This window comes from Aquila chrysaetos, chromosome 19 (genome assembly GCF_900496995.4).
Source record: "Aquila chrysaetos chrysaetos chromosome 19, bAquChr1.4, whole genome shotgun sequence".
Classification (NCBI taxonomy): domain Eukaryota; kingdom Metazoa; phylum Chordata; class Aves; order Accipitriformes; family Accipitridae; genus Aquila; species Aquila chrysaetos.
The window spans coordinates 24,044,342-24,057,469 of record NC_044022.1 but is presented as its reverse complement, the minus strand read 5'-3'; the positions used below and the strand labels follow the sequence as shown (position 1 = coordinate 24,057,469).

Genomic DNA, 13,128 nt, shown 5'->3' with positions numbered 1-13,128 from the left:
CAAAGAGGTCAGATCTGACTTCTGTATGTCTACATTGTTTATTTTGGCATAACATAGAGTTTAAAAAAAATTGGTAAAAGTCTGAGTGATTAACAAGCAGTTGCTCTATTTATAGCCACTAGAAGTAGAATTTAAAAAAAAAAAAATCACTCAGAAATAGACAAGCCTCAAATTGACTAATTTAAGGCAAAACAAAAGCAAAAAACAAAAAGCAGAAAGAATGAAAAATAAAACCAAGTTACAAACTGAACAATTTAACTATTTTTGGTAGTACAGAAAAAAGTATTTTACATTCAAAGTAATGAATGCTGATGAAGTATAAGTGTTCCCAGAACACTTACACATAGCTTAAATACAAAGTTTTATTAAAAATAAAACTTGTAAATCCACACACGACACTCCTCAATACCACCTTCAGGGCTCATCCAGGTTTGTTTCCGCCTGACCGAAATTAATCTTAGTCTATTGATTTGACTGGAAGCACCATAAAACATCTGCTCCTGCAGCTCTGCATCAATACAACACAGATTCATTCTCCTTTCTGGAGCTTCCTACTGCTCGGACATAGCCTGAGAGTACTGAGAGGAGCTGCGTATAGTCCAGCTGCCCTGTAGGTTAACTGTGCCCATCTGCCAGGATATGTAAAAGGTAGTCTGCAGTTTAATAAGAAAAACAACAGAAAGACCACACTCCAACAACTAAGTTATACAGCAGGAAAAAAAAAAAAAAAATCCAAAGGCTGTTTTAACCATGAACCATGAATTTAGAATTGTTATGAGCTTGCTTTCCTAAATTATGGTGTTCGTAGAGTTCTAGTACTCCTTAGCTGTCCGGAAATCTCACTATCTGAAGATTCTCCAAATCCCAGTGCAAAAATTAAAGCAATGCTCTGTACCCTCCTTTGTTACTCTGTATCCCTAACAAAAACATGCATGCATTTACATAAATACATAATGTATACAAAGTGGCTAGGAAAGACACTCTTGTAGAATGTCTTGTTGCATAACATGCTCAATACTTCATTTATTCAGCAACATCAATAGTTCACAAGACTATTAAATCATCACTAATTTGACTGGCATTCCTAATGAATATTCAACAAAGAGTGGTTATAATTTTCACATACCTTGAAACCAAACCATATCCCAACATGCTAAGCAGGGAAGGACCTCTCAATACGATTCCAAGAGTGTAGGGCTGGTAAAGAAAAGTTTTCATATAGCAACATAATAATACTGAAAAAAACCCCACAAGTCAACTTCCAAATCAACTGAAAGTGGAAAAAGTTTAGTATCAGACATTCATCTGAATACTGGGGGAAAAAAAACCCTTGAATTTGCTGCCATTGCCCCACGGCAAAAACAACACCACGCAGAGAGAGGAAACAGTAAAAGCTCCAGCAGGACTAAGCTCTTGGCAATCTGAAGTTGGGTTCCTAAGTTTGGGATATGTCAGACTACTTGTATCCTACAGGCACACTCTGCAAGTGTTCTGCCCTTTTATTCTCACATCTAGGTAAATGATGAAAATGTCTTCACTGGACTTTGTTACAGAAGAGAGTGCTAAAACTCAAGGGATGTCAGCTCAGAGTTGCCAGCTGCTTGCTGAAGTAAAGGACTGAGAACTGCAACACAGTTGGTTGTGAGATACAAAAAAACTTAGTTTATTTAACAATGTTGTTAACATTTAATACAAAGACACAAACCAGTTCTCTTTTTCAGGACTTTGCAGACTGTATTCCATCTCCCCTACCACCCAAACTCTGCTCTGAGAGAAATGAGAGGGATAGCACTGAACTGATAAAGCCAGTTACTTGAGGGCATTAAATTTAGCTTTGCTTTTAACCCTTGGCCAACCCTGTTTCCTTTTAGTCGAACTTTGTAACATTTCTATTTCCATTCTACTCCACTGATGCAATGAACAGGTACAAAAATACAGAAAATTCTAGGACAATCTACATTTCTGTTCTACTTACAGTTTTATTTCTGAAGTCCTAGAATTCCTACAAAGGCCCTTTTGAAATGACCCCTGATTAGCCCCATTCAAGTGTTAGATGCAAGAGGTTTTATTGTTTTTTGTTTTGTTTTTTTAAATAACCCCATAGTGGTCACAAATGTCAAACCCTGTTTTAAACATCTATAAAAGCATTTATAGACCTAGATGTCTAAGCTTAGGTCATTAAAAGAAAGGTTAACTCCCGATAGTCACTGCAATGCCTTCAGTTTTACAGCTTATTCTGGAAGTGCCACAAGAGGAATCTGAAAGATAGAAGACACCAAGTTTACATAATTGGCATTAAAATAAAAGGTTATTAATCTTTACAAAGCAATAGCTATCTGTTATTTGCAGTCACAGAGGACAGCATTTTACTGCAAACCCACTAATTTTCAGAAGGGCTGAGCATCTTTGCCTTTGGCAGCAGCTCTAAACTCAGTTCAGCTAAGGACAGCATGCGCTTACAATCCACGGTTGTAAGCCTGTGCCCTGCAAGACCCCGCTGCACCACCGCACACAGACACACCAGTTGCTTCGGAACAATTACTGCAGCCTCGCGATGCGACAGACAAAACACCGCTTATTACAAGACCAGTGGAAATGTCCCACATCAACTGTCAGCAAGTCTTCCAGGAGCTTCAGCGGTCAACTGTCGCATCTCGTTTGGGTAACGAGCAGTAACATGCAAAATGAGCATCCCACAAGGGCATCGCTTTAGAGGCAGGGCAGCGTGTTGCTCTCTAAAGGATCACCAACAAGATGTTCTTATAGGTCGTTTTTGCAGTTCAGAAAGTTAAAAGGGCCAAGCTGCTCCACAGAGTATTGAGAAGATCACAGCGTGCTCCCTCTCTGCCCCTATTTTTGGAGTGTAGAACCAAGCTGCCCTCGTGCTCAAACTTGTCAGCAAGGTGATTAGCACAGAGCTGCAAGAGCTGTTCTTGTCACTTCGCACCTTCAGTTGTTTATTGCTGCCGTATATCCTAGGTTTTTGAACTGACTTAAATTACATCAACGCGCTCAGGCTAGTGGTTACTTTAAAAAGGCCCATCACACCCACAGCTCCCGAACTGCTACCTGGAGTGACGTCATTGCAACGCTTGACGCTGCACATCCAGATCACTTGTTCTGCCCTGACAGGGATCGGCCTCTCAGCTCTGATCAGCGCAAGCAGGACAGAAGGACTCCCTTATCAGTCACCTCTCGCAGCATTAATCTCCCACAGCCACCTGCTGCACCATGGAAGGCACGGAGTAAGCAGCAGGAAGAATTCCACTGACCTAAACTACTTCTTACAGGGTGTATTTTGCGCTTTGCTAGAAGATCAGTCAACACCACTTCCACCAGCACTTTCAGGCTCCTTAGAGATCTGCTACCAGCCACTAACTCTCTTTAATCCTGCTCAAGTTTAAACCAGGACAATAAGCATTCAAATTCGAGTTTTCAACAGCACAATTTGATTTTTTAAAATTTTTTTTATAAGCCATGGACCAAAATCATCTTGGATATGGAGTCGTCAGAGCCAAGCTTTCCATTCACTAACTAAAAGGCCCTTCATCTATGGCTGAAGAGTTTTCCTTAATTTTAAAATGTGTCCTTTATCAAATAAGATAACTGTCCAGTGGCAGGGCAACCAATATCTTGACTTTTTTTGGAAGAACTCCTCTGTACTGCAAATTCTTTCCCAGGGTAAGAAGTGTGACTGAAGAAAAGTCTGAGCTCTGACACCAAACAATAAATACTAATTCGGGACTAATGGCAGTGGTTGAGATCAGAAATCTCAGAAAAACAGAATTTCAGAAATTCAGAAACAAAGGAAAATAAGCAACAGAGGAGGAAAGCGGATGCGCATCACCCCTCTGCAACAGCCTTTCTCGGGAACTGCAGCCTCTTTCTCAGGGACGCTGTAATCCCTAACCAGCTACTTCTGACCCATTTCCATCAACTTTTTTCAGCATGCCATCTTCTTATTTGCGGCCCTTTCCTTCCCTGCCCCATTCCTTTTTTCTCCAGCAAGCTTTTGGCTGTCTGTCCCACAACTGTTTTCTGCGGCATTTCAAGTGGGATAGTTCTGTGCTCACTTTAAGGCGAGAGCTGGCAGTCTCACTTCCGAGAGAGGCAGAAGAACTGGGACAACACACCACCGCTTGTAGCAGCACGTGCAAACTGTGCACTAGCGGGCACTGCTGAAGCAGGGGCGGAATCACAACCCCGCTGTGCCTGTGCATCTCCACAAACACAGTCCAAGAATAAGCTGCTCTTCCTCTCCCACCCAGCGCCAGCGAGGAAACGCTGGCACATCCTGTAATGCCACTAACAGGAGAAAAGCAGTACAGGTGATGGTAGGCAAGACGGCACACTGGCACAACCACCTAAGCAGGGTGTTGTCTTCAAGTTGTGCACTTCTGACAACAACTCCATCCAAATTGCTCATTAACTTTACCAGGAACTGTTCCTGCTCCGCTTACAGTGAAGGAAGAGATGGACTTGCAGCGCTGTGAAGCGTTCTTCCCCCTTGAAAGGCCTGGGAAACCCTGCACACTAAGGGCACAATAACGAATACTAAGGACAGTAACTTCCCAGCAATGGCTCCAGCATTCATACATCAGCATCTAAGAGCCTTTAAGATCGGACCATTCTTAAATCTACTAAAGAGCTGACCCGTCTTCCAGACAGGCACGTCCATGCAGGCTACCCGCGCAGTGTGATGGTTTATGCCGATTGGTAATTTTGGACAGATCACTGAACATCTTTCCATACTTGTGATAACTACAGCTACCTTTTCATTCTCTAAATCACCATCGTCCTGATATCACAAGATACTTCCTGTAGGAGATCTGGGATCATTTCCATTACACAAATTAGAGATGGAAGGCTGTGCAGGACCAAAAAGCATTGGTGTTGGAAGACAGAAGAACTAACAGCAGCATACCTCCTCCTCAGTGATCGACTTCTGCGTCTTCAAACTGCCCCGCAACTACTGGTGCTATGTCCACCTCCATCCCATCTGAAAAATTAACAGCCAACGCTACGTAAGGCTCGCAAGCAGATGATGCTGTCACACGGAAGACAGCGAGTGCCCTCTGTTGACAAGAGATGGCCAGAGCAGAAAACTCCTTTGCTGAACTTCTGAAAGCGGCCCAAGGAAACTGATGCGCTCACAAGTTTGTGGTTATTGTTCCAGCTCTATCAGTCAGTCACTTAAAGACCTCACTGCTTCCTACAACCTCATCTCACCCTATCTTATTAAAAGACTTAAATAATATAAACTATTTCATTTTTTAAATGATGTTTTGGTGTAACAAATGGCATGATTCCTTTCAATAGCTTTAATTCCACTCTAACAGAAAGAGGCTGGATCCTGATATGAAACCACTCTCAGCAATCATCAAGTTCAAAAAAGGAACAATCGCTCTATGCTACAATGTCAAAAAATAACAGAATTCTGAAACTGAGCAGCCCTGGGGATATTAGTAATTGTAGCAAACCAAGAAGCAGTACCGTAGCAAATAAGATTAGGAAGGCAAATAAAACTAATGAAGATGACTGAGACATGTGACATACTTGCTGTTCAATTCATTGTAATTTTCAAAATTTGGGGGTTCAGAAACCTGACAAAATTTTCAAATGAAGGGCACTGCCAAGACCAGAGTATTATCACCTAAGGTTATCTTTACATTATATAGATTTATTCAAAGTTGTGGAACAAGGAGAACCTGTAAACAACTGACAAAACAAATAGATTAAAAAATCATCCATGTGGATAAGAACAGATTGGTTATTATTCTGTTGACTATTCTAGGCAAGCTGATAGCTAGAAATCCACAACTGCTGCATCATTTTTCATCCTTCAAAAACATCAGTCCATACTAAAACACTGTGAATTATATAAAAAAAAGCAGCAATACTACTAAACTACTTCCCTGTTCTTATTGCTCCAGTGCAGAAAAGGCAAAATTTGAGAGACTGGCTTTTTTCCCGACAAAAAGAAACCTTACTCCTTAAATACAAGTTTGAACACTCAATAGCATTAAGAGACAGCATCCTTCAGAAAAGCAGAAATTTAATTTTTTTAAAATCCTAAATCAACTTCACGCTATCACTATTCCAGGAAATCATACCAGTAAGAATCAAGAATTCTTAACACAGCAGCCCTCAATCCACGGCAGGCAACACACTGCCCATACGGCCACAGGCATTTTTATAACCTGTGGTTGTGAACAAAGATAGAACCGCTAGCGATGCACACAGTGTGGTAAGGTATCACCCACAGCATGGTATTTCCTCAGTCCTGGTGTTGATGGATTAGCCAGACTGGAAAACCACTGCTTTGATATATTCTTTAGTAAAACAAAGCATTTCTTACCTTCAAACTCCCTTATCGAGTCTTCTGTTCTCACTCCAGCCATGTTGTACTGACTGCTGACAGACTGGGCTAACATGCCTTCTAACCTCTCCAGAGTGGCCTGACCTTCTGCAGTTAAATGCGACAATCCTTCTTCGTAAGTGTAAAAGGTCGGGATGTCACCTTGTTCTAGCTCTGCAAAAACAAGTTTATGTTTATCAGACCTCAGTTTAGGAGCCTACACCAAGCAGGGGTAGAGGAACAGGACAACAGCTAAGCAAGTTATGCTCACATTAACTGACTGAGATTAAAAGGCTGCTTACATCAGTAACAGAATATACACCGTGATGTGAATTGACCACACTGCAGCACGGGCACTGAACTTGTGCTGGCACATCCACTGGGAAGAGGAAAGGCAGGTATTTGTGTCTTGGGGCTTTTGAGAATGAGAACAATGTTTTTGCTGAATTCCAGTGATTTGTGACAGCTAAACTACAGATTTTCTGCAGATTTCCGAGTTTTTATACTGCCCTGTGGCAAAAAGAATGTTTTGGCAACGCGAGTAATAAACGAGGAACTTCTAAACAGACAAACCATTCTTATGACAGATACCAGGTATCCAAGTGCTGGCAGGTATTTCAAAAGAAAAAACTGTTACGAACCGTGGGCCTCAACATCATACTCCTCCCCTTCGTAATCATTGTCTGAATCTTCATCATCTGGGTCTGGGTGCAGAGCCTGGCATTCACACATCGCTGAAAACATGGCTTCCACTGCACGAACACAAATGAACACAAACCTCTCTCGTTTCTCCACCAATACCCCGCAACAACAGGCAAGAAATCCTGGACCGAGTGATCAGAGAGATTGAGAGTATTCCTTTACCAGAACCACCACTGAATTCGTATTTGAAAACATCATCCAAGCAGCCAGCAGCCATGCAAGAAACAAATCAGGCTTCCTAGATCCAGCCTGGTGCTTTGTCCTCTTCACAGCACTTTTTCCATTATTTCACTGATGACAGAGGCTTATCTCTGGACAATTCAGTCTGTGGTTACCCACTACAGGATTCCTTGCAGCATCTAATACATAAGATTCTTAAAATTTTGATCTAACTGTAAACTCCATGCTAGACAGGATACAACTGCTTTCCAGCAGTAGTGTCAGGACATTAGCATGTTCCTAATGAAATTGTCACTGACTCAAATACCACTGAATTTGTAGTTAAAAAGATGTTTCCCATAATCTTATCTGTATACATTTGCAGAGAACGTGTATCTCTGTCATGTATTTACACTTAAAAGTCTCTATTTTAAAGCAATGGAGTTTTCCTTGGGAAGCAGTGCTTGAAATATTCCAGCTTCAAGTAAGATAAAACAATTTGCTTTGTTCTTTTCAGTGCATAGAAATCAAGTAATTAGAGAAGGACACTAAAGGATCACATTGTTTACATCTCTATACCCCCGTGTCTTCCACACATAGCCAGGACTTTAAGCTAAAACATGATTTCCCTCTTCACTTACAAGCTGATTTGTCACTAGGTACAAATCTGAATTCCGCAATTGGTTCAACGTCGTCATCGCTGTCTTCCTCCTCCTCCCCTTCAGCCATGGAAGCCTCTTTTGTCTCCTCTTCTTTAGGAAATTGAAAGATTTAAGAGAAACATGTTTGTTTTGTCAAAAAAAAGTCATGTTGGTTTATTCTTTCAGGAACACACATGTAATCAAATCAGAAACTGGACACAACGTGAGAGAGGCACAAACGAACCCACTCCCATCCACATTACAGATATATGAGGTCCTCTCACAGCACCTCAACACGACTTGCAATGCGCACAAAAACTTCTCTTTTTATAATTTTAGGACTTCAGATTTCCGTAACGTTTGCATGATGTATCCATGTACTTCAGGAAAACTGCCTGATTCTTATTAAACACAGCTGTGGTCAAAAAAAACCCCAAACCAGTTCACAATCATTATCATTTACTTGCACAACGCTATATGTGTATTTTTTTAAATCACATGAATTTTACAGATCCTTAACACTACTGTCATGAAATCAACTCACTTCCAGTGTGGTCTCTCATAGAGGACTGTGACATTTACAGAAGACCTCTACTCGATTTTTGACATTCCTAGCCAGCCGGCAAGATGTCAGACGTAGAAGGTACAGCCAGAGCCAGTGACAACTGTGGGCAAAACCGTGCTTCCTGACTTCTCTGCACTGCATACATGAATAAGTCAGCAACAAGGTGACGTTTTACTTTCCGTAGATACAAAAACCACAAAGATGGCTACGGTTCATCACTTTGTGGCTGGGGACACTGCACTGACAGCCTCAGAAGTGCATAATTATTTTCTACAGAAAAAGAGGAATACAGTTAAGGCTGTTCCACTGAGAGCGGCTTTTATCACATACAAAATTGGCACCACAAAGAATATTAAGAAGCCAAGAAGCTGCCAGCCAGCTGCCCCCAAAAAATGAAGTGTCCAAGGAAGCTACCCAATCCTTTTCCAACTGACACCCGCAGGCACAGCTTGTTACTGCCGAGTCCAGCTCTTTGTTTTCAATGAAGTCAACCTCTGACTGCCTTTTTCTAAAAAAGGGGCGAGGATAAGGCACATATACACAGGGAGCACAACAAAAACTTTCAGAGGAAGAACAAGATGTACCCTGCCCAACTAAGAATGAAGACTCCTGCAGCCAAAGAAGTGGAGAGGTTTGGGTTTAACACTATTCAGCAGTTAAAACTGCAGGCCAGGGATAGACATGAAAACTAAACAAATCTACTTGTGTAGAAGATTTACTGTAGCCAGATTTCATATATTAAACAAAAAAAAAGCCACCCACAAAAAAAACTCCACAAAAATCAGTCTATTAAGGATTTATAGATAAGAACTATCACAGGATATCCATATTTTCAAACACCATTATCAGAATGAATTAAAAGCTGAAAACAATATCTTACTTCAGACTAGGCTCAGTTTACTTCAGAATAAACTCAGTTAAAGAAAAATGAGGAAGAACCACCAAGAGGTGTACATACATGTTCTCTTATTATTTATAGTGATACGACTGTCAGAGAACATTAGTAACATGAAAAAAGGAAATAATGAAGAGTATTAATAGCTTAAAAACGCCTCTGCCTCCTCAGAGTCTTGTCAGTATTTTCAGTATATAGACTATTTAAAGAAAAATTAAATGCCAGATTTTAACCTTTAACTACAAGGACTAGTAGGCATGAAGGGGAAAGGAGACCTGCTCAAGACTAATGCTTGTTACTCTTCAATTGAGATGGCAGTTTATGACACACTTAAAATACTAAAAGTTCTGCCAGAAGAAAAAAATTGATACATCAAAAACATAGAAAAATCTGCATACAAACAATGAAACGGAAACCTTGTTTTCTCTAGGTCAAAGCAAGAATGGTCAAATGTTGGTTTTGTGGGAAATCTACAAAGATCCATTAAGCCTAGTGACATGAGCTATTGTCTTTTTTTTTTTTTTTTTTTTTTTTTTTTTTTTTTTTTTTTTTTTTTTAGCAAGCTGTGGAAGAAAACAAATGAAAGCTTGCAGGCAAATGTGAAACAGCAGGAATTCATAAAGCCTGGAGAGGGTAGCAACATTAACATAAATTCAACAAAGCAAAACCAACACCTAAGCTGGAATCACAGGGAGACTGCAGAGGAACTAAATTATTTCAAATTAGTATAATGGAGCAGAGAACCAATTTTCAGTGGCTCCAGCTATACATAGTCACATGCTGAGCGCAGAACAGTACAGAAGTGACTCTAAACAAGGGCAAAGCTATACTTTCAAAATAACTATCCTTCAGGGTAATGAAAACAAGAATACAAGCTATTACTTGAATGAAGGATATCATTTTTAAAACCAAAATTTACTCTTTTTGAAGAAGTCATGCCACTCAGGACTGCGTGGGAACACTAAGCAACGCTCCGGGCATACCTTCAAATTTAGCATTCACCATGACGTACAAGTGCTCCCATGGGTAGGCGTTCAGGTCCCTGGAGACGGCATGTAAACTTATGGTGGGATAATCCAAGGAGAAGCCAACTCCGGAGTTTTCCAGCCAAGACAGGCGACTAACAAGGAGGGGATTAAAAAAAAAAAAAAAAAAAAAGAGACAACTTAGAAACTAACAGAGGAATCTAAGGTACCTGACTCACTCCTGCAGAAAAGCAAACCAGCCCCAAAAACGTGAGTAATTCTGGACAAGGCACTTACCCCACTCTCAGGTCATACACGGTCCTGGACCTGCCCTAACAGCACCTTGCAACGCCATTAACTGACAGCTGAGGTAAAAGAAACCTTTTCTTAAAGAATGTGAAGCTGAGCACCCTAAACACATTTGCACTAAACCCTGCAGTTCCCTCCCTACCTCTTAAATTTTCTCCTCCCTGTAGATATCTATCATCCCAAAGATAACTAGAGAGGCTCCAGAGTGTGATTTATAACTCAAACTATTAAATGTTCTGTGGTTTTCCACGATAAAGAGAACACTGAAAGGAAGTCACTATTGTAATTTCTGGAGGATTATAGATCTGATGTGGGTATAGCCTGTATGTAGAAAAACAACCAGTTCTGTGACCAGCAGAGCTAACAAAGCCAGGTTATGTTTTTCCCCCCTCTCACAACTTATGTGCTGTAACCTCTGCTTTCCCCCATTTTTGCTCTCATCCCTAACCACAGGAAGAGACAGCACAGGTTGTCACCACCTCCTTCGTATCAGAAAGATCAGTGTCTTTTGAGCAGATGACAAATCAAACTCAAGCCAGTTTTGGGTGTCCGTGATCAATGAGGTCACACAGTGAACAGAAATACTGAAGGGCAGAAAGCGAGACCTCCACCACACGCAAAATGCGGCATTCACAAGTTTTTGAGGGGGACAAAACCAACGCAAAGGTCACAGAAGACTCCTCGCCTCAGGAAATCAGGCTGAGAGCAAGAGCTAGCGAAGTGGGAGTGAGGAATGTCTTCCCTAGCCTCGATCGGCCAGTTCTCAGTGTTTAAAGCTGTTGACATAGAGTCAGTACACGGATCCAAAGCCGCATTGTCCTCCCGGCTGCCCGGTTCTCCCACAGCACGGCACTCGTGCAAACGCTGGCGTTTTCTATTCATTACCAGCAAGTGACTCTGGTAAAAGCTCTGCAACGCACTTGAAACACGCTGGGAGGAAGCTGGCAGACTTGTATGTGCCTCACACAAAAATCTATTGAAAGCAAGTTACAAGGAAACTCAACATTATACGTGCTGAGAGGAGATGCTGTGCGAACAGAAGCCCTTGTATCTGCAAACAAACAACTAAACAAAACAGTAAGTGAAATTCCAGAGAAATTCCTCTCCAAGAGGAACGCAATGTCACTAACAGGTTCAGGTGGGCCAAAAGCCCCTGGAATAGTATTACCCATTTTATAAATGCTTCGTAGTCTAAAGGTTTTAAAAGACAATTCACTCCTCGGTGCACGTTTCAGATGGTGCTTTCGTTCTAACAACACTCTTCGGCTGCAGAAATATATTCTATTTAGGGTACTTTTCCATGGTTAAAGAAAATTATGTTGCCTTAGTCAACAAGTTGTCTTCTTGAACCGTGCAACGCAGGAAGAATTTCTAGAAAACTATAAAGAGCTCTGGTAACACCTTCCAGAATAACCAAACTAATTTCTGCAAGGACATAGAGTGTCCACGCGATTAACGCGACACGAGAGACTTCCCAGAACCGCAGTCCTTAGTAACAGCAGAAAAACAACAGCCGCGTCCACTCCCCCCTGCCAACCGTGTTTTTAACGAGCTGGCCAGCCGGAATCCCTGGCCGGGGCTGTTCCCTCTTGCCTTGTTTAAAACACGCGTGAACAGCGGGGACATCCCGCACCCCCCGTCAGGGCAGCCCCCCGCACCCCGAGGCCTACCGGGGTCCCGAAACTGTAACACCCCCACACACCTCTCGGCGATGTAGAGCGTACCGGCGCCCAAGGTTCGCCCCGCCAGCACCGCCTCCGTGTCCGGCTGCTGGTGGCGAACGCCCTCGGCCGGCGGCGGGAACCGCTTGAGGAAACTCATGGCGACGCCGCCGCCTCCCTCCTCCACCATCTCTTCCTCCTCCGCCGCCGCCGCCGGAAGCGGAAGCGCGCCCCTACAAGCCACCAGAAGCGGATCTTCTCGCCTTGCCGGACCTCTCTAGGCACGTCTCTATGGTGCGGGTGGGCGTCCCCGCGCCGCCGCCATCTTGGAGCCGTTCCCGCCTTTGGGGCGGCTGAGAGGAACGGGAGGGCGGACGGGCCTGTGAGGCACCAGAAGGCTCCGGCGAAGGTTGTCGTTCTCCCTGAAGTAATTTCCCCCTCGTCATCGACCCGCAGGGCAGGGGACGGTGTTTCAGCCCGAAGAGTTTCCATGCTCCTGAGGGGCGAGTTGCGGTGTACCTCCGGAGCGATGCTGTCTGTGTTGCAGGAGCGTCTGTCTCTGGCAGTTTTTGAGTAAGATTTTCATTGTCTGGAAAAGAGAAAGCAAAGAGAAACGCTGAGGTGATCGCTGACAGTACTGCCCAATGACAGGGGATGAGCAGCGTACGTTATTTTGGCCTGTAAATCTCTGTTGGACAGGTGACAAAGGGAAAAACAAACAAGGCAGCTTTCTGGTGACCATTATCGGATGCTGGAAAGGGAATTTTAGATGGATGGCCAGCACCCAGTGCCTGATAGATATACATGGAGAAGAAAAAGAAAGTCACAAGTACCTGAATTGCTTAAAGGATATCCAGTTGGTTTCTCTCAGCA

At 42.6% G+C, this 13,128-nt stretch overlaps 1 protein-coding gene across 4 annotated transcripts; it reads right to left on the bottom strand.

The window, feature by feature from the left end:
- Positions 1–1,639: 1,639 nt before the first annotated feature.
- CLNS1A (chloride nucleotide-sensitive channel 1A) lies at positions 1,640–12,489 on the bottom strand. 4 transcript variants are annotated; one of them, XM_030042550.2, is made up of 7 exons: positions 12,297–12,489; positions 10,304–10,440; positions 7,861–7,971; positions 7,000–7,110; positions 6,359–6,532; positions 4,915–4,999; positions 1,640–2,258 (listed from the first exon to the last, which is right to left on the bottom strand). In XM_030042550.2, exons 1-6 carry the CDS (start codon positions 12,443–12,445, stop codon positions 4,932–4,934), a joined length of 750 nt encoding a protein of 249 aa, XP_029898410.1. In that variant the 5' UTR covers positions 12,446–12,489; the 3' UTR covers positions 1,640–2,258; positions 4,915–4,931. The 4 variants fall into 4 exon arrangements, with proteins under 4 accessions (XP_029898410.1, XP_029898411.1, XP_029898412.1 ...); XM_030042551.2 differs by having other exon boundaries at positions 4,925–4,999; XM_030042552.2 differs by having other exon boundaries at positions 7,861–7,968.
- Positions 12,490–13,128: the final 639 nt, after the last annotated feature.

Bases quoted from the DNA above. Each gene is read 5' to 3' on its own strand.
- CLNS1A (XM_030042550.2), bottom strand. From the start codon at position 12,445: ATGGTGGAGGAGGGAGGCGGCGGCGTCGCCATGAGTTTCCTCAAGCGG. The intron at 7,111-7,860 runs GTAAGTGAAGAG...GTGTTCGTGCAG, and splicing joins ACCTAGTGACAAATCAGCTT to TGGAAGCCATGTTTTCAGCG. The intron at 6,533-6,999 runs GTTCGTAACAGT...TTGTTTTTGCAG, and splicing joins GTATGATGTTGAGGCCCACG to AGCTAGAACAAGGTGACATC.